The sequence below is a fragment of the Oncorhynchus masou genome, chromosome 29 (genome assembly GCF_036934945.1).
Source record: "Oncorhynchus masou masou isolate Uvic2021 chromosome 29, UVic_Omas_1.1, whole genome shotgun sequence".
NCBI lineage: Eukaryota > Metazoa > Chordata > Actinopteri > Salmoniformes > Salmonidae > Oncorhynchus > Oncorhynchus masou.
The window spans coordinates 82,453,773-82,475,324 of record NC_088240.1 but is presented as its reverse complement, the minus strand read 5'-3'; the positions used below and the strand labels follow the sequence as shown (position 1 = coordinate 82,475,324).

General features: G+C 46.2%; 3 protein-coding genes across 3 annotated transcripts in view; 2 read left to right on the top strand and 1 right to left on the bottom strand.

Annotated features, from left to right (window-relative positions):
- Nucleotides 1–21,552, top strand: part of LOC135520766 (acyl-CoA-binding domain-containing protein 7-like) — a 93,261-nt gene that overhangs the window by 19,907 nt on the left and 51,802 nt on the right. The window lies entirely within an intron of this gene.
- Nucleotides 3,573–14,528, top strand: LOC135520765 (zinc finger protein 768-like). Its single transcript, XM_064946540.1, has 4 exons — nt 3,573–3,864; nt 11,082–11,343; nt 11,476–12,783; nt 12,951–14,528. Exons 1-4 carry the CDS (start codon nt 3,668–3,670, stop codon nt 13,461–13,463), a joined length of 2,280 nt encoding a protein of 759 aa, XP_064802612.1. The 5' UTR covers nt 3,573–3,667; the 3' UTR covers nt 13,464–14,528.
- Nucleotides 19,142–20,625, bottom strand: LOC135521286 (peroxisomal carnitine O-octanoyltransferase-like). The gene is made up of 4 exons (XM_064947206.1): nt 20,510–20,625; nt 20,287–20,411; nt 19,940–20,114; nt 19,142–19,233 (listed from the first exon to the last, which is right to left on the bottom strand). The coding sequence occupies exons 1-4, from the start codon at nt 20,622–20,624 to the stop codon at nt 19,142–19,144; spliced, it is 507 nt and encodes a 168-aa protein (XP_064803278.1). The 5' UTR covers nt 20,625.

The following is a 21,552-nucleotide window of genomic DNA, read 5'->3' as shown; positions in this document are numbered from 1 at the left end:
GGAGACAGGACATGCCTCTCTGTGATCCAATACTGCCAGAGCTGCAACCACCGCAGGACATGAGCAATCAACCAGTCTGTTTTCCAGACAACACACAGAGGAAATGGGGAAGAGCCACAGAACACCCATGTTGGTATTTCAGGATTAACAGTTGATATTGTGAGGTAACTAACTCTCTTTTATATTCTGTGTGCTCAACTAACTCTTGGAGTTTCAAGTGTCAAATAAATCAGGAAATTGGACATCATTGTGGCTGTGACAGAAAAGGTTCTGGGCCTGAAAGACAGAAGAAGTACGGCCCTCCCAGGCTCCCGAGCCTGTGTAGGGATCACATTTTGACTGTGATTTTAGCAGACAAAATGGTGTTAATTTTGTTTTTGGTAGTTAGTATGAATATTTTCAGTAGGTGGCGGCAATACACCTAATCGGTTAGACTACAGCCACCCAAGTCATAGACTGTTCTCTCTGTTTCCACATGGCAAGCTGTGCATGTGCAAGAAGTCTGACACCAACAGGCTCCTGAACAGCTTCTATCCCCAAGCCATAAGACTGCTAAATAGCTAACTAAATGGCTAACAGGCTGAGTTGACCCTTGTATTTGATTTTTGCACACTCAGAGGGCCCTACACACTCACTCCATTCACTCACACACACACAATATGCATATACATTTATACTGACTACGCACACCCGCTCACATACAATCATCATACAGTGGGGAGAACAAGTATTTGATACACTGCCGATTTTGCAGGTTTCCTACTTACAAAGCATGTAGAGGTCTGTAATTGTTATCATAGGTACACTTCAACTGTGAGAGACGGGATCTAAAACAAAAATCCAGAAAATCACATTGTATGATTTTTAAGTAATTTTTTTATTTTTCCATCATTTTACCAGGTAAGTTGACTGAGAACACGTTCTCATTTGCAGCAACGACCTGGGGAATAGTTACAGGGGAGAGGAGGGGGATGAATGAGCCAATTGTAAACTGGGGATTATTGGTAGACCACGATGGTTTGAGGGCCAGATTGGGAATTTAGCCAGGACACCGGGGTTAACACCCCTACTCTTACGATAAGTGCCATGGGATCTTTAATGACCTCAGAGAGTCAGGACACCCGTTTAACATCCCATCCGAAAGACAGCACCCTACACAGGGCAGTGTCCCCAATGACTGCCCTGGGGCATTGGGATATTTTTTTAGACCAGAGGAAAGAGTGCCTCCTACTGGCCCTCCAACACCACTTCCAGCAGCATCTGGTCTCCAATCCAGGAACTGACCAGGACCAACCCTGCTTAGCTTCAGAAGCAAGCCAGCAGTGGTATGCAGGGTGGTATGCTGCCGGCAAAATTAGCATTTTATTGCATGACATAAGTATTTGATACATCAGAAAAGCATAACTTAATATTTGGTACAGAAACCTTTGTCTGCAATTACAGAGATCATACGTTTCCTGTAGTTCTTGACCAGGTTTGCACACACTGCAGCAGGGATTTTGGCCCACTCCTCCATACAGACCTTCTCCAGAACCTTCAGTTTTGGGGCTGTCCCTGGGCAATACGGACTTTCAGCTCCCTACAAAGATTTTCTATTGGGTTTAGGTCTGGAGACTGGCTGGGCAACTCCAGGACCTTGAGATGCTTCTTACGGAGCCACTCCTTAGTTGCCCTGGCTGTGTGTTTCGGGTCGTTGTCATGCTGGAAGACCCAGCCACGACCCATCTTCAATGCTCTTACTGAGGGAAGGAGGTTGTTGGCCAAGATCTCGCGATACATGGCCCCATCCATCCTCCCCTGAATACGGTGCAGTCATCCTGTCCCCTTTGCAGAAAAGCATCCCAAAGAATGATGTTTCCACCTCCATGCTTCATGGTTGGGATGGTGTTCTTGGGGTTGTACTCATCCTTCTTTTTCCTCCAAACACGGTGAGTGGAGTTTAGACCAAAAAGCGCTATTTTTGTCTCATCAGACCACATGACCTTCTCCCATTCCTCCTCTGGATCATCCAGATGGTCATTGGCAAACTTCAGACGGGCCTGGACATGCGCTGGTTTGAGCAGGGGGACCTTGCGTGCGCTGCAGGATTTTAATCCATGACGGTGTAGTGTGTTACTAATGGTTTTCTTTGAGACTGTGGTCCCAGCTCTCTTCAGGTCATTGACCAGGTCCTGCCGTGTAGTTCTGGGCTGATCCCTCACCTGCCTCATGATCATTGATGCCCCACGAGGTGAGATCTTGCATGGAGCCCCAGACCGAGGATGATTGACCGTCATCTTGAACTTCTTCCATTTTCTAATAATTGCGCCAACAGTTGTTGCCTTCTCACCAAGCTGCTTGTCTATTGTCCTGTAGCCCATCCCAGCCTTGTGCAGGTCTACAATTTTATCCCTGATGTCCTTACACAGCTCTCTGGTCTTGGCCATTGTGGAGAGGTTGGAGTCTGTTTGATTGAGTGTGTGGACAGGTGTCTTTTATACAGGTAACGAGTTCAAACAGGTGCAGTTAATACAGGTAATGAGTGGAGAACAGGAGGGCTTCTTAAAGAAAAACTAACAGGTCTGTGAGAGCCGGAATTGTTACTGGTTGGCAGGTGATCAAATACCTATGTCATGCAATAAAATGCAAATTAATTACTTAAAAATCATACAATGTGATTTTCTGGATTTTTCTGAAATGACAGACATCTACATGCTTTGTAAGTAGGAAAACCAGCAAAATCACCAGTGTATCAAATACTTGTTCTCCCCACTGTATGTGCTGCTGGGACTGTTTCTTATATCCCGATGCCTTGTCACCTTAACCCTATACACATCTACCTATCACTACAGTGTCCCTGCACAGTGTAAATATGGTACTGGAACTGCTTGCTTACTTTGTTGTGATCTTATTTCTCATGTTTTTGTTCTACCTTGTTATATTCAGTATTACATTTGTTATTGACTACTGCATTGTTGGGGTTAGAGCTTGCAAGAAAGACACTCCATTGTGCATGTGACATTGAAACTAGTCTGCCAATAAACCTTGAAGAAGAAGTTGGTTCTGCTGTGTAGAACTCAGTTATACATTTATCTATGTTTGAGTTGTAAGAACACTTTTAATTTCATTCATTTACAGACCCTTTAAGTACTTTTTATGCACTATGGTTTTTATCTTCTCTTTGTAAACAATTTCAAGTTTGGGAAAATAAACCCCCTAATATTTGCACCCTACTCAGTTGTCTCCCATTGCCTGCTTGGTCAATACAGCGTCCATCAGGAAGGTGGAAGTACTGACAGTATTTTGAAACTATAATTTTCACTCCCTCCGTTTTGGGACACTAATGTAAATGTCGGAGGCGCGTGTGAACTTGCAAATGGAGGGGCGAGGGAAGGGGGTGATTTTGGATTCAGACAGTGTCCCAAGAGAAACAGGGCTGGCAGGTAGGATTTAGCGCCTTTCTGTTTCTGGCCCACACTCCAGCACAGTAGGCGGCGGTAATGCGCTGTTTGGATGCCAACCGCCCTTAAACCCTACTGAAGAATGGGGGCCCGGGAAGACGTAAATATTAGGTCATTTCCGCGGTGGAAACAATGATGGAATGCAGAGATTTGTAAGGATGCCAACCTTACACCCGTCCCTAATACATTCGATTTAGTTTTAAATAGTGTCTATATTGCGCCCAATCATGGCCAATAATAATATAATCTTTACACCCTTTTTATCACTGAAGAAGAAACCCGATCGAGATTCTGAGTGGAGAAAATTAAAGGACAAATCCAGAAATCGGATTAATATCGGAGAAGCTTTTACCAGATGGAGGAACCTCAAGGAAGGGAAATCTATGCCTACAGATGCCGAAGTGGCTTTGTTTTTGCTTGACAGGTAATTCGGTTGTTTTTCTGCAGTCTACCAGTTTGGCAGGGTTGACAGGTCTACCTAAAATGTCCAAAACAATTACTACTCAAAACCCCGCTCACCAACCAGAAAACTAGACAAAAAAAATGTACGAGAGGAGAAAGTGGGACACTTCTTGCATTTTCCGTCTTTCGACATCTATCCAACATATAAACCCAACCCATGATACATTTCTGAAATCCTCAAGATGTTTCTAAAATCACACACACATTTTCTTTGTTGATATATTAACATGATGCATGACACACCCATTTTGTCTACACTGAGTCAAATAAAAATGTTTTTCTCGCATTTGATAGCCTGGACAGCAGTTTAGATACACTGGGACAACATTATTATGGTCCTAATTGTACCCCAATGACAATAAAAAAAAATATGATTATGAAACAAGTGTAGATAACTGAAATACATAATGTGTCGGGCTATTAGCCCATTGGGGTACAATTAGGACTATAATAATGGTGTCCTAGTTTCCAAAATGCAAAAAGTTCCCTACTTTATCTGAATACACTCAATTAACAATACTACAAAAAAAATGAACAGGATATAGTACTACAATAACCAGAGCCCTACCTAACCAGTACAGGAGATCCCTAATGTAAACTTGATATCTTTCCTCCATTGGAAAAGCCTATAAGACTGTCCCACTTTAGCTACTCCATGCTGTCCCACTTTAGTTACTCCATGCTGTCCCACTTTAGCTAATCCATGCTGTCCCACTTTAGCTAATCCATGCTGTCCCACTTTAGCTACTCCACGCTGTCCCACTTTAGCTACACCACGCTGTCCCACTTTAGCTCCTCCACGCTGTCCCACTTTAGCTACTCCACGCTGTCCCACTTTAGCTACTCCACGCTGTCCCACTTTAGCTACTCCACGCTGTCCCACTTTAGCTACTCCACGCTGTCCCACTTTAGCTACTCCACGCTGTCCCACTTTAGATACTCCACGCTGTCCCACTTTAGCTACTCCATGCTGTCCCACTTTAGCTACTCCATGCTGTCCCACTTTAGCTACTCCACGCTGTCCCACTTTAGCTACTCCACGCTGTCCCACTTTAGCTACTCCACGCTGTCCCACTTTAGCTACTCCACGCTGTCCCACTTTAGCTACTTCACGCTGTCCCGCTTTAGCTACTTCACGCTGTCCCACTTTAGCTACTCCATGCTGTCCCACTTTAGCTACTCCATGCTCTCCCACTTTAGCTAGCTATGGTTGGTAAAGCGGAACAATAACAAGACTGAATTACAAGATCGAAACATAATATTGGCAACTTTATGTATTTACATGCAGTACTGCATAATATGCACATTTAAATCAACATTTGGCACAGTGCAATATTTGACAATTTTATAACCTCAACATCAAAACAGAAAGAAGGCTATGTCGCTGTGTTTTGCAGGGTGAGCTTCCTGTTTGAAGCATGCTCTACCCCCCTCTGATGTCACACCAATGAAGTGATGTGATTTTGATCGTGTAGTTTGTCTGCAAGGGCATAACAATAGTTTAGATTTTCTCATGTCAGACCAATAAATAAATTGGTAAGGATTAAGCTGTGCCAGTTGAAATGATGTTCCACTCTTTCCGAATTCACCCTTTAGGCTAAACGCCAGTCATGCTTGACAAGTATAATGTAGGATAATTAACGTCTAAAGCCTTGATTCTGTTGACATACTCGAGGCACGGAGGTTCGGTCAGATCAAATGGTCACAAGCTGAGAGAGAGGCTAGTACCTGTTGTGCACATTTGCGCATAGCCTACTGCTATTGTCCCAGAACCAGGCTTGGAGCAAGTACCAGCACAGAGGGGGCGGGGCGCTCTCAACGGGCCCTTCTAACCAAATCATAGAAGGGAAAAAAGAGAGGCCATATCAGCTATTATAAACACAAATTGGACATCATCACATAGAGCCATGCAAGCCTATTTCCAATAAAACATACAGATAGTGTATCACTTTGCCAGACACAGGTTGTCTGTCGGCGGTGAATCGCAATAGAATGTTTCAGCACACGTCGCTCTACAAAGCGCAGTGGTCGGGAGAGCTCCGCAGGTTGTCAGCAGCACCAAAGCGGCGACTCATCAAAACCATTCATCGCAACGCATGAAGCTCTCGTTTAGCAGACATAGGCCTACATTCAAAGATAAAGTAGGAGGTCACAACTACAAAACAGGCACATCGTAAGCAACACGAGGCAGACAGTGTCACACACGCACACGTCACGGACCAGGATGTCTTGCTCCCAGCCAGACAAAATAACTTTTTTGCCCGCTTTGAGGACAATACAGTGCCACTGACACGGCCTGCAACGAAAACATGCGGACTCTCCTTCACTGCAGCCGAGGTGAGTAAAACATTTAAACGTGTTAACCCTCGCAAGGCTGTAGGCCCAGACGGCATCCCCAGCCGCGCCCTCAGAGCATGCGCAGACCAGCTGGCTGGTGTGTTTACGGACATATTCAATCAATCCCTATCCCAGTCTGCTGTTCCCACATGCTTCAAGAGGGCCACCATTGTTCCTGTTCCCAAGAAAGCTAAGGTAACTGAGCTAAACGACTACCGCCCCGTAGCACTCACTTCCGTAATCATGAAGTGCTTTGAGAGACTAGTCAAGGACCATATCACCTCCACCCTACCTGACACCCTAGACCCACTCCAATTTGCTTACCGCCCAAATAGGTCCACAGACGATGCAATCTCAACCACGCTGCACACTGCCCTAACCCATCTGGACAAGAGGAATACCTATGTGAGAATGCTGTTCATCGACTACAGCTCGGCATTTAACACCATAGTACCCTCCAAGCTCGTCATCAAGCTCGAGACCCTGGGTCTCGACCCCGCCCTGTGCAACTGGGTACTGGACTTCCTGACGGGCCACCCCCAGGTGGTGAGGGTAGGCAACAACATCTCCACCCCGCTGATCCTCAACACTGGGGCCCCACAAGGGTGCGTTCTGAGCCCTCTCCTGTACTCCCTGTTCACCCACGACTGCGTGGCCACACACGCCTCCAACTGAATCATCAAGTTTGCGGACGACACAACAGTGGTAGGCTTGATTACCAACAACGACGAGACGGCCAACAGGGAGGAGGTGAGGGCCCTCGGAGTGTGGTGCCAGGAAAATAACCTCACACTCAACGTCAACAAAACTAAGGAGATGATTGTGGACTTCAGGAAACAGCAGAGGGAACACCCCCCTATCCACATCGATGGAACAGTAGTGGAGAGGGTAGTAAGTTTTAAGTTCCTCGGCATACACATCACAGACAAACTGAATTGGTCCACCCACACAGACAGCATCGTGAAGAAGGCGCAGCAGCGCCTCTTCAACCTCAGGAGGCTGAAGAAATTTGGCTTGTCACCAAAAGCACTCACAAACTTCTACAGATGCACAATCGAGAGCATCCTGGCGGGCTGTATCACCACCTGGTACGGCAACTGCTCCGCCCACAACCGTAAGGCTCTCCAGAGGGTAGTGAGGTCTGCACAACGCATCACCGGGGGCAAACTACCTGCCCTCCAGGACACCTAAACCACCCGATGTTAGAGGAAGGCCATAAAGATCAAGGACAACAACCACCCGAGCCACTGCCTGTTCACCCCGCTATCATGCAGAAGGAGAGGTCAGTACAGGTGCATCAAAGTTGGGACCGAGAAGCTGTTTTTCAGTCTCTATCTCAAGGCCGTCAGACTGTTAAACAGCCACCACTAATATTGAGTGGCTGCTGCCAATACACTGACTCAACTCCAGCCACTTTAATAATGGGAATTGATGGGAAATGATGTAAAATATATCACTAGCCACTTTAAACAATGCCACCTAATATAATGTTCACAAACATATGAGATGGCAATGCTGATGGCAATGACACTGCTGATGGCAATGACACTGCTGATGGCACTGACACTGCTGATGACACTGCTGATGGCACTGCTGATGGCAATGACACTGCTGATGGCACTGCTGATGGCACTGACACTGCTGATGGCACTGACACTGCTGATGGCACTGACACTGCTGATGGCACTGCTGATGGCACTGACACTGCTGATGACACTGCTGATGGCAATGTCACTGCTGTTGGCAATGACACTGCTGATGACACTGCTGATGGCACTGACACGGCTGATGGCACTGACACTGCTGATGGCAATGACACTACTGATGGCAATGACACTGCTGATGGCAATGACACTGCTGATGGCACTGCTGATGGCAATGACACTGCTGATGGCAATGACACTGCTGATGGCACTGCTGATGGCACTGACACTGCTGATGGCACTGACACTGCTGATGGCACTGACACTGCTGATGGCACTGACACTGCTGATGGCACTGCTGATGGCAATGACACTGCTGATGGCACTGACACTGCTGATGGCACTGACACTGCTGATGGCACTGCTGATGGCACTGACACTGCTGATGGCACTGACACTGCTGATGGCAATGACACTGCTGATGGCAATGACACTGCTGATGGCACTGCTGATGGCACTGCTGATGGCACTGGCACTGCTGATGGCACTGACACTGCTGATGGCACTGACACTGCTGATGGCACTGACACTGCTGATGGCACTGCTGATGGCAATGACACTGCTGATGGCACTGCTGATGGTACTGACACTGCTGATGGCAATGACACTGCTGATGGCAATGACACTGCTGATGGCACTGACACTGCTGATGGCACTGACACTGCTGATGACACTGCTGATGGCACTGCTGATGGCAATGACACTGCTGATGGCAATGACACTGCTGATGGCACTGACACTGCTGATGGCACTGACACTGCTGATGGCACTGCTGATGGCACTGACACTGCTGATGACACTGCTGATGGCAATGACACTGCTGATGGCACTGCTGATGGCACTGGCACTGCTGATGGCACTGACACTGCTGATGGCACTGACACTGCTGATGGCACTGACACTGCTGATGGCACTGCTGATGGCAATGACACTGCTGATGGCACTGACACTGCTGATGGCACTGACACTGCTGATGGCACTGACACTGCTGATGGCACTGACACTGCTGATGGCACTGCTGATGGCACTGACACTGCTGATGGCACTGACACTGCTGATGGCACTGAAACTGCTGATGGCAATGACACTGCTGATGGGAAGGATGTACGTCTTCTTTAATAAACTGTTCCAAAACACCAACATTCATTTGAACTCAAATGTGCTCATCTTTGAGAGCAGGTCATCAGCTGTAGAGGCAGTATTTGGTGTAGTATGGTTATGGTGATTTATTCAGAGCAGAGTTCAAGGATTGCATGCAGGCTCTATAATCACTTCTGTGGCCTGTTTCCTGGAGGCCCACCTTGTGGCCTGTTTCCTGGAGGCCCACCTTGTGGCCTGTTTCCTGGAGGCCCACCTTGTGGCCAGTAGTCTCTTCAGCTTAAGAGCAGTGAGAGATCCAGCTGCACGTTTTCCTGTTCCTTCTTCAGTATTTTAAACCTTGGAAGGCAAGAAGTCAGAAAGCAGTACAGGGTCTCCAGTGCACCCCAAAATAATTTAGCTCTACACAAGGAACAATGAGCATCCAATAGAAATAAATGTATGGTGTGTGCGAAGTAGTGCACGTACACATCCTTATTCGAACAGTTTCTTTTTGTTTTTGTCGTTGCCACGGGCGCGAGTCCATGCTTCTATCAACACCCGCCTCATTAGCCAATGTCAGGCTAGAGCTAGCAATGGTTGGAATGGACAATGACGAAAAGTTGGTGGAACACAGGATGAAATTAAACTTTTCTTATTCTGTCGCTCCCTGCATTTTAGCGCATCTGACTTGTACTTTCTATAAATGATTATCCTGAATGTACTGTAACTTAGCTAGCTAGACATGACCTGGTGATGTTGAGCTTGTACAACAGACATGCTAGGCTAGACATCAATCAAAAAGGAAAGGCCCCCACCAGCAGCCAACCCAAGTCCAAGTCCTCAAGGGGCTAGAGCAACAGACACGGCTGTAGATTGTTTTATAAAATAAGCAGCACCAGCTCAGACCAATTCCAGGATTAAATGAAATCATGTAATATATCATATTATACATTGCATTGGGAAAGTATTCAGACCCCTTTTACTTTTCCCACATTGTGTTACCCTACAGACTTATTCTGAAATGGATTACATTTGTTTTTTCCCTCAATCTACACACTACCCCACAAAGCAAAAACAGGTTTTTAGACATTTTTGCAAATGTATTACATCTTTTTTGTGTACTACTCCCTAAACAGCACAGCGCAAACTGGCTCTAACCAGAATAGAAAGAGGAGTGGGAGGCCCCGGTGCACAACTGAGCAAGAGGACAAGTACATTAGAGTGTGTAGTTTGAGAAACGGACGCCTCACAAGTCCTCAACTGGCAGCGTCATTAAATAGTACCCACAAAGCACCAGTCTCAATGTCAACAATGAAGAGCTGACTCTGGGATGCTGGCCTTCTAGGCAGAGTTGCAAAGAAAAAGCCATATCTCAGACTGGCCAATAAAAAGAAAAGATTAAGAAGGGCGAAAAAGAACAGACACTGGACAAAGGAACTCTGCCTAGAAGGCCAGCATCTCGGAGTCGACTCTTCACTGTTGACATTGAGACTGTGCTCAACACACACACACACCCCTCTGGTCCTTACTGACTCACTCAGACCTGTCCAGCAGCTCTGACAGGGTTTCCCAAACTCAGTCCTTGGTGCCCCACATTATTTTACTTGAGAAATACTGCACTTTTTGGTTAGATGTAAAATTGTGCAACTTAAACATGCTAAACAAAAACATCTATTGAGTTAACTAAGATTAAATTCTGGGGATTTTTGAGGAAGCACAATAGGCTTCTGTGTCTACAGTGTCTCATGGGGGACAAACCTCATTAAACAAACGTAGAATTGGTCAGGAAACACACCTCCAAGACTGAAATCTTGTTTTTCTAATAAGCAGCAGAAAAATAACCAATCTGTGCTCAGTGGCTCTTTAATACATTGGAGGTGCCAAAGAGGCATTTTTATTTAGACCTTTTTGGAAGTACATACCGACCAATAAGGGGACTCTTATTGAAATGTTTCATCAACGCATGTTCCTAGAAGATACAATTGCTAATGAGTATGAATTGGCAACATCCGATAGTGGCAGGAAATCACCCGTTCTTTTATTAATTTCTTTGACCCAGGTTAGCTGCCCCCCCTCCACAACCTGCTGCCCCCCCTCCCTCCCCAGAAGATATCATCGTGAACATCGACTGCCTTCTGCAGCTGTTTCAGCGGTGTGAGCAGTGCAGGCGTGAGAGTGTGATCCAGACGCAGGGAGACAGGACATGCCTCTCTGTGACCCAACACTGCCAGAGCTGCAACCACCGCAGGACATGGGCAAGCAACACATCTACTTTCCAGACAATGCACAAAGGAAATGGGGATGAGCCACAGAATATTCAGGTGGGTATTTAAGGATTAACAGTTGATATTGTGAGGGAACTTGTTTGTATTCTGTGGTATCTCTAGTTATTATTATTTTTTTTATACAGAACTGTCACTCCAGTAATACTGATGTTTTCCTTCGCTAAGTAGGTTGACATGCAGGTGGCCCTGCCATCTGAGGACACAGATGGAGCCTTGCCGTCTGAGAACCGAAATGGGGACTTGCCATTGGAGGACCGAGATGAGGCTCTGGATCTGACTGGCTCTTTGGAGATGGAGGTGACTGTAGACCAGCCACCAAGACCTGGGGGAAGTGGCACGTCCCCGGTGAGGGGGAAAAATGAGGGGAACAAAGGAACAGAGGAGAGAAAGAAAGTGACTAAGGTGGTGTTGGACAGTGAGATGTACTGTGCACGAAGCCAGGAGGACAATGGCCTGTCCTTACAGGAGAATGAGGAAGGAGAGGAGAGAAAGGGAAAGTTCCTAGGTGGTGAACAACAGGAGAATGGTGCTGAGCAGCGGGCCTCTATTGAGGTGACACTATACTCTATAGAGCCTGAGGACTCTGAAAGCCCTACCTCTCAGATAGACAGAGGAGAGAAGACGGAGGTCACTGCAGATGGGTGTGAGGGGGAGGGTGATGTGTGTGAGATGGAGGGTGAAGAGACAGATGAGGAAGATCAACAGATAGAGAGTGACTCTGAATTCGACCCAGAAGCTGAGGAAGAGGGACAGAGAGAGAGTGACTCTGAATTTGACCCAGAAGAGGAGAAACCAACGAGTAGGAGAGGGAGAGGAAGGGGAAGGGGAAGGGGGAAAGGGAGATGCAGAGGAAGGCAATTGCAGCAGCCTACAGGAGAGACTGGTTTGGACGAGTCTGCTGAAGACTCTGATGGATCACCTTCATCATCACCCCAGAAAGACCAGCAGGACCAGGAGTCGTTCAGCGGTGCCGCTGGAGAACTGGACTCCGGGTACCTTGCCAGCATCCGGCAGAAATTCAAATACTCTAAAAAACACCACATGGTCCTCTGTCCGGAATGTGGCGTCCTGTACACCACCAGGCTGAAACACCATAAGTGTGAACACAAGTTCATGGTCCGCTGTCCAGACTGTGGGCAGGGTTGTGCGAGTGAACTGGGCCTCAAGCAGCACCGGAGGCTACACCGTCAGGACCTTAAGTTTCCCTGTAAGTTCTGCCTCCAATCCTTCAGGACGCGGCCGGACAAGCTGACCCACGAAAAGACCCACAGATTCAAAAGATTAAAAGGTCACAGATGCTACAGCTGCTCAGAGTGCCCACTGAGCTTTGACAACATCCTCATACGGAATCGCCATCTCAGAGAGCACGAGTCCAAGAGACACATCTGTCACACATGTTACAAGGAATTCAACAAAGGTCACCTCCTGGAGAGGCACGCACTGTCCCACAGTGACGACAAGCCCTTCAAGTGCCAGGTCTGGAGGGAGGGGCAGGGTTTCAATTACATTCAACTGAAGTGCCAGTTTCAATTTCTTATTTTGAAGAGGGCTATTTACTGTAAATAAAATAGAAACTTTACATTTTTATTTAAATCCGAAGTATTGTATTTACATGGTCCATGTTGCCCTTCCCTCTGTGTCAGGTGTGCCAGCGTGCCTTTGCCCAGCTCAGCCAGCTGAAGTCCCACCTGCGCGTCCACACTGGGGAGAGGCCCTTCCAATGCCAGCGCTGCGACAAGAGCTTCAACCACAACGTCAGCCTCAAGAACCACGTCAGACGCTACCACAGCCCAGACTCAGGGCTGGACCCTGATGGAGGCACAGAAGTTGGGGGACAGGGGGGGAGGAGGGAAACAGATGTCAGGACTGGGCAGGAGGGAGGGGAGGTGAGACTGAGGAAGCCCCAGCAGCAGGTAGAGCTTACCTTTATGACTGAGTGGGAGATGTGGGCAGGAGGAGTGGGAGCAAAGAGAGTGGAGGAGAAACCGAGGAAGAGGAAACGCCAGTGCAATGATGATCCTGAAGAGGAGGAGGAGGAGGAGAGGCAGCGAGAGAGTGACTCTGACTTTGACCCACAGGCGGAGAAGAAGATGGGGAGTAGTAAAGGGAGGGGGCCAGGGAGAGGAGGGGGGAGAGGAAGTGGAGGGAGTCACTAGCAGAGGCCGACAGGAGAGACTTCTGCAGGCACTGTTGTTGGAGAGATGGGGGGACAGAGAGACAAAGGCTGTATTCATTAGTGCACACTGTACCAAAACATTTTGTAACCGAAAATGAAAACAAGTGTTTGTTATTGGGCAAGTTCAGGTACTGCCTCGCCGTTTTGGCCCATTTGCTTCTGATTTGTTTTTAGTGAATATGACTTTAAAAAAAATGTAACCTTTATTTAACTAGGCAAGTCAGTTAAGAACAAATTCTTATTTACAATGACTGCCTACCCCAGCCAAACCCTAACGACACTGGGACTCCCAATCATGGCCGGTTGTGATACAGCCTGGAATCGAACCAGGGTCTGTAGTGACACCTCTAGCACTGAGATGCAGTGCCTTAGACCGCTGCTTCACTCGGGAGTCCCAAGACTAAGCAGGAAACATCTCCTGGCACTAGAATTTGTTATCCTCATTTTCTGTCTTTGAATTTAGAACATTTTTTGATTCCTAGAACCTGATTGAAGAATCTAAAATATATTTAGATTTGTTAAACTCTTCTTTTGGTTACTACATGATTCCATATGTGTTATTTCATAGTTTAGATGTCTACACTATTCTACAATGTAGAAAATTGTGCAAATAAAGAAAAACCCTTGAATTATTAGTTGTGTCCCAACTTTTGAGTGGTACTGTACAGTATCAGTCAGAAGTTTGGAAACACCTACACATTGCACATTAAATGTGTAACGTTGCCCTAAACTGCCGTTTCTGTACTCTATATGGTGTCATGATTATCACTAATCACACCTAGTTTGTGTGATGTTTCATATACGCTAATGGCAGGTAATGCACCAGAATCTAGTTTTGAATGCACCAGTATCAGATTTTTCAACCCAGGTACTAGCAACATATGGGCCTCGGAAATACTGCACCCCAGCTTAACACTTTGATCAAGGTTGATGAAATCCGAGCAAGGGTAGCATTCCAGAGGGACATCAGAGACTGTAACTTTCTGTGCTTCACGGAAACATGGCTCACTGGAGAGACGCTATCCGAAGCGGTGCAGCCAACGGGTTTCTCCACGCATCGCACCGACAGAAACAAACACCTTTCTGGTAAGAAGAGGGGTGGGGGCGTATGCCTTATGGCTAACGAGACATGGTGCGATGAAAGAAACATACAGGAACTCAAATCCTTCTGTTCAGCTGATTTAGAATTCCTCACAATCAAATGTAGACCGCATTATCTACCAGGAGAATTCTCTTCGATTATAATCACAGCCGTATATATCCCCCCCAAGCAGACACATCGATGGCTCTGAACGAACTTTATTTAACTCTTTGCAAAGTGGAAACCATTTATCCGGAGGCTGCATTCATTGTTGCTGGGGATTTTAACAAGGCTAATCTGAAAACAAGACTCCCTAAATTTTATCAGCATATCGATTGCGCAACCAGGGGTGGAATAACCTTGGATCACTGTTACTCTAATTTCCGCTACGCTTTTAAGGCCCTGCCCCGCCCCCCTTTTGGAAAAGCTGACCACGACTCCATTTTGCTGATACCTGCCTACAGACAAAGACTAAAACAAGAAGCTCCCACGCTGAGGTCTGTCCAACGCTGGTCCGACCAAACTGACTCCACACTCCAAGACTGCTTCCATCACGTGGACTGGGACATGTTTCGTATTGCGTCAGATAACAACATTGACGAATACGCTGATTCGGTGTGCGTGTTCATTAGAACGTGCGTTGAAGATGTCGTTCCCATAGCAAAGATTAAAACATTCCCTAACCAGAAACCGTGGATTGATGGCAGCATTCGCGTGAAACTGAAAGCACGAACCACTGCTTTTAATCAGGGCAAGGTGTCTGGTAACATGACCGAGTACAAACAGTGCAGCTATTCCCTCCACAAGGCTATCAAACAAGCTAAGCGTCAGTACAGAGACAAAGTAGAATCTCAATTCAACGGCTCAGACACAAGAGGCATGTGGCAGGGTCTACAGTCAATCACGGACTACAGGAAGAAATCCAGCCCAGTCACGGACCAGGATGTCTTGCTCCCAGGCAGACTAACTTTTTTGCCCGCTTTGAGGACAATACAGTGCCACTGACACGGCCTGCAATGGAAACATGCGGTCTCTCCTTCACTGCAGCCGAGGTGAGTAAAACATTTAAACGTGTTAACCCTCGCAAGGCTGCAGGCCCAGACGGCATCCCCAGCCGCGCCCTCAGAGCATGCGCAGACCAGCTGGCTGGTGTGTTTACGGACATATTCAATCAATCCTTATACCAGTCTGCTGTTCCCACATGCTTCAAGAGGGCCACCATTGTTCCTGTTCCCAAGAAAGCTAAGGTAACTGAGCTAAATGACTACCGCCCCGTAGCACTCACTTCCGTCATCATGAAGTGCTTTGAGAGACTAGTCAAAGACCATATCACCTCCACCCTACCTGACACCCTAGACCCACTCCAATTTGCTTACCGCCCAAATAGGTCCACAGACGATGCAATCTCAACCACACTGCACACTGCCCTAACCCATCTGGACAAGAGGAATACCTATGTGAGAATGCTGTTCATCGACTACAGCTCGGCATTCAACACCATAGTACCCTCCAAGCTCGTCATCAAGCTCGAGACCCTGGGTCTCGACCCCGCCCTGTGCAACTGGGTACTGGACTTCCTGACGGGCCGCCCCCAGGTGGTGAGGGTAGGTAACAACATCTCCTCCCCGCTGATCCTCAACATTGGGGCCCCACAAGGGTGTGTTCTGAGCCCTCTCCTGTACTCCCTGTTCACCCACGACTGCGTGGCCACGCACGCCTCCAACTCAATCATCAAGTTTGCGGACGACACAACAGTGGTAGGCTTGATTACCAACAACGACGAGACGGCCTACAGGGAGGAGGTGAGGGCCCTCGGAGTGTGGTGCCAGGAAAATAACCTCACACTCAACGTCAACAAAACTAAGGAGATGATTGTGGACTTCAGGAAACAGCAGAGGGAACACCCCCCTATCCACATCGATGGAACAGTAGTGGAGAGAGTAGCAAGTTTTAAGTTCCTCGGCATACACATCACAGACAAACTGAATTGGTCCACTCACACAGACAGCATCGTGAAGAAGGCGCAGCAGCGCCTCTTCAACCTCAGGAGGCTGAAGATATTTGGCTTGTCACCAAAAGCACTCACAAACTTCTACAGATGCACAATCGAGAGCATCCTGGCGGGCTGTATCACCGCCTGGTACGGCAACTGCTCCGCCCTCAACCGCAAGGCTCTACAGAGGGTAGTGAGGTCTGCACAACGCATCACCGGGTGAAAACTACCTGCCCTCCAGGACACCAACACCACCCGATGTTACAGGAAGGCCATAAAGATCATCAAGGACATCAACCACCCGAGCCACTGCCTGTTCACCCCGCTATCATCCAGAAGGCGAGGTCAGTACAGGTGCATCAAAGCTGGGACCGAGAGACTGAAAAACAGCTTCTATCTCAAGGCCATCAGACTGTTAAACAGCCATCACTAACATTGAGTGGCTGCTGCCAACACACTGACACTGACTCAACTCCAGCCACTTTAATAATGGGAATTGATGGGAAATGATGTAAATATATCACTAGCCACTTTAAACAATGCTACCTTATATAATGTTACTTACCCTACATTATTAATCTCATATGCATACGTATATACTGTACTCTATATCATCGACTGCATCCTTATGTAATACATGTATCACTAGCCACTTTAACTATGCCACTTTGTTTACATACTCATCTCATATGTATATACTGTACTCGATACCATCTACTGTATCTTGCCTATGCTGCTCTGTACCATCACTCATTCATATATCCTTATGTACATATTCTTTATCCCCTTACACTTTGTATAAGACAGTAGTTTAGGAATTGTTAGTTAGATTACTTGTTGGTTATTACTGCATTGTCGGAACTAGAAGCACAAGCATTTCGCTACACTCGCATTAACATCTGCTAACCATGTGTATGTGACAAATAAAATTTGATTTTGATTTGATTAAATATCATATTCCATTAATGTAAAGATAAAAATATATATAAGAGAAGCCTCAGTTGGAGTTAGATATCCATGGAAGAATGAATAAGCAAGTCGTGTGAAGTGTAAGAAGATCATCATTTAACGCATTTACAGTGTCTTTTCTGGGCCTTGGCAGTCAGATTACTGGGGAAATGTTATGAGCAGTGCTACATACACCATGATAGGCTGACCACACCGCTCGCGTTGCGTGTGCGAGCGTTGCAAAACCCATTTAGAAATCTCTGTTATGCAATTATTGCACCCACACTGCTCGCAGTCGTCAACGAGCATCTGCGTTGCCAAGGGCTAAAATAGAAGTCATTTCTATTTTTGACGCAGATCACGCTGCAAGTCCTGCCTCTCTCATCTCCTCATTGGTTTATAGAAGCAGGTACGCACGTGCCATCTCCTCATTGGTTATACCCACGTAGGTGATTGAAAGACGAACTGTTGCCGGTTGTCGTGTTAATACTATGAAAGTTTAGATGCCAATCACCATGTAAGTTAAACAATGAAAAAGCCTGGAAGGAGGAGAGATGACTAGAAACGATTCGGTTGACCAATTTTATGTGTAGATTAATTGTCGGAGTAGAGGACCTTGTGCCTTTCAGGTAAAATAACAACCTAATATTTATTTCCCAGGACAAATTTGCTAGCAACAGCAAGCTAGCTAAATAGGACAAATTAGCTAATAAGTGCAAGCTAAATTTCCATAAATCAACCTGTCCCCAAATTAATGTCATAAATTCAGAGTTTGTTTTGATATTTTAAACTGCATGTCATGATCGCTTTTGTTGTAGGGGGACAAAATACATTTATGCACGATGGCGCACGTGAAATACTAAGGTGAGTTTGCGGGATTGAGCCGCGCTTCGATTGGACTGCAAACTGAATCTAATTTATAGTGCCTTAAAACAATATTTGTACCCCTTGATTTATTCCACATTTTGTTGTTGCAGACTGAATTCACCCATCTACACACTACCCCATAATGACAAAGTGAAAATGTTTAATAAACCATTGACATAAGTATTCACACCACCCGAGTCAATACTTTGTAGAAGCAACTTTGGTGGCAATTACATTTTTTTCCGTCTTTGATATGACATGAGTTTTGCACATCTGGATTTGGGGATTATCTCAAACTGTTTAATTAGATGGGGAGAGGCTGTGTCTTTTTCCACAGATTTTCAATGGGATTAAAGTCTGGGATTTGGCTGGGCCACTCAAGGAATTTCACATTATTGTTCTGAAGCCTTTCCAGCTTTGCTTTGGCTGTATACTTGTTCATTGTCCTGTTGGAATGTACATCTTCGCAAAACACCAGTCTCAATGTCAACAGTGAAGAGGCAACTCCGGGATGCTGGCCTTCTAAGCAGAGTTCCTTTGTCCAGTGTCTGTGTTCTTTTTTCCATCTTAATCTTTTCTTTTTATTGACTAGTCGGAGATATGGTTTGTCTTTGCAACTCTGCCTAGAAGGCCAGCATCCCGGAGTCACCTCTTCACTGTTGATGTTGAGACTGGTGTTTTGCGGGTACTATTTAATGAAGCTGCCAGTTGAGGACCTGTGAGGCATCTGTTTCTCAAACTAGATACTCTAATGTAGATGTGCTCTTGCTCAGTTGTGCACCGGGGCCTCCCATTCCTTTCTATTCTGGTGAAGGGAGTAGTACACAGCATTGTACGAGATCTTCAGTTTCTTGGCAATTTCTTGTATGGAATAGCCTTAATTTCTCAGAACAAAAATAGACTGACGAGTTTCAGAAAGTTATTTGTTTCTGGCCATTTTGAGCTTGTAATCGAACCCACAAATGCTGATGCTCCAGATAGGGTAAATACATTCATTATTTCTTATTCCAAACGGGCGGCGGTTCGTGCGCAAGGTATATGATTAATGTGAGGACATTCCTAGAATTTACCCATGATAAATGTCCCTTTTCTCTCTTTTTTCCCCACCCCTTCTCCATCTATGTGTAACAAGCCATTATATCTTGTCAGTCCACTAGGGACCTTTGTTTCATGTATGTGCATTCTGTGTTATTATTTAGTTAGCTAGTAAATAAATAATTAAACCAATTTGTGTGGTACGGAATGATCAGTAAAGCTGGAGTTTTTTTCAGATTCAAGAAGGTTGCGACCGTTCAGATAATGACACTGATATGAGGAAATGATTAATAAATTACTTATTGATGTGTTATGTCTTCTAGAGTTTAATCTGGGAGATGGCAACACATTAAACAACTTCTTCCATGGTGCCCTAAATTCCTAATGAGTTAAGTATTACATGATCAATTTAACATCTGGTAACAATTGAACATAGTTGGTTGATTAAATAAATGAACCTTCATCAGATTAATGAAAGTAAAGTCACGACAACAGTCAGAGAGTGTGTGTACAGAACGTGTGTGTGTCTTACGTGCGTAGCAGGTCCCAGTACTGTAGTGTGCCACATGCTTATGCTGGTCCTCTGTAGCTCTACTCCCTCTGTAGGGGGCCAGCAGTGCTCTAGGTAGGGTGCAGGACCTCAGAAGTTCACATTCAACTGGGAGGGGTAATGCATTTCCAGATGAATTCAACCACCACTCCTCCAACTAGGTGGAAAACACACACACACAATAGAACATGAAACACTGCAGGGAGACACCGTAATGACTGCAGTGTTTAAAACACTCAAAGATTCCCTTTTGCAACTGCTCAGGGTCGAGCATGGTGTGTGATCAGTTCCCACAGGTTCTAGCTGTGCAGTGTGTTAACTGTGTGTACCCAGTTCCTGCGTGTCCTGGCTCTCTGCAGTAGTTTTTGGTGCAGGTCTTTGCCGATGCCCTCTCCAAACCTCTTCACTACGGCTGCAGTCACCTGGTACTCCTCCTCTGTAGCAAACGGCCGCACTGGAAAATACACACAGACATTTCAGTAACTAGACACATTTTCATCCAGGGTCCATGCTAATGGCGTTTCTCTGTCTCACATGCAGCTGGCATCTCACCTGCATCCAGGTACTTGGCGAGGCTCCCCTCTAGAGACGGTACAGGGAGAGGAGGCAGGCTATGCTGGTACTGGAACGTCCGCTCAGTGGGAACGTCTGACACCTGGTTGGTCATGTCACCTACAGCACCAAAACACCTGGTTAGCCATGTTGTCACCTACTATACCAAAACACCTGGTTAGCCATGTTGTCACCTACAGCACCCAAACACCTGGCTAGCCATGTTGTAACCTACAACACCCAAACTTCTGGTTAGCCATGTTGTAACCTAGAGCAACCAAACACCTGGTTAGCCATGTTGTAAGCTACAGCACCAAACACCTGGTTAGCCATGTTGTAACCTACAACACCCAAACTTCTGGTCAGCCATGTTGTAACCTAGAACAACCAAACACCTGGTTAGCCATGTTGTAAGCTACAGCACCAAACACCTGGTTAGCCATGTTGTAACCTAGAGCAACCAACCACCTGGTTAGCCATGTTGTAAGCTACAGCACCAAACACCTGGTTAGCCATGTTGTAACCTAGAGCAACCAAACACCTGGTTAGCCATGTTGTCACCTACAGCACCAAACACCTGGTTCGCCATGTTGTCACCTACAGCACCAAAATACCTGGTGCCTCATTTATCAACCATGTGTAATCCTTGCGTAGGATCAGGAAGTCCAGGATCCAGTTGTAGAGGGAGGTTTTCAGTCCCAGGGTCCTAAACATGGTGACAAGCTATAGGGGGGACAGATAATTGTATGTGTGGGGTACAGAGATAAGGTAGTCATTCAGAAATCATGTTAAACACTTATTGCACACCAGTGGCAGTCGGTGCCGATTAAGATGGGGAATTATACATTTGTTTAATAAGCATTGGCCTAATTTCGATTACAGAATATTGGATGAGTGTCTTCATATCCATTCACCGAGCTCAATGTAACATCAATAGGTTTAGGCTACTACATGACACTCACATTTTTCCTTTACCCATCATGAGGTTACTACAACCTAGCCTATGAATTCAAGTTTACAATGTCGGTGCACACGTCAAGATA

Excerpts from the sequence above, each read along its gene's own strand:
- LOC135520765 (XM_064946540.1), top strand. The coding sequence starts at position 3,668 with ATGGCCAATAATAATATAATCTTTACACCCTTTTTATCACTGAAGAAG. Across the intron at positions 11,344-11,475 it reads ATGAGCCACAGAATATTCAG|GTTGACATGCAGGTGGCCCT; the intron begins GTGGGTATTTAA and ends TTCGCTAAGTAG. Across the intron at positions 12,784-12,950 it reads ACAAGCCCTTCAAGTGCCAG|GTGTGCCAGCGTGCCTTTGC; the intron begins GTCTGGAGGGAG and ends CCTCTGTGTCAG.
- LOC135521286 (XM_064947206.1), bottom strand. The coding sequence starts at position 20,624 with ATGACCAACCAGGTGTCAGACGTTCCCACTGAGCGGACGTTCCAGTAC. Across the intron at positions 20,412-20,509 it reads CGCCAAGTACCTGGATGCAG|TGCGGCCGTTTGCTACAGAG; the intron begins GTGAGATGCCAG and ends TGTATTTTCCAG. Across the intron at positions 20,115-20,286 it reads CCAGGACACGCAGGAACTGG|TTGGAGGAGTGGTGGTTGAA; the intron begins GTACACACAGTT and ends TTTTCCACCTAG.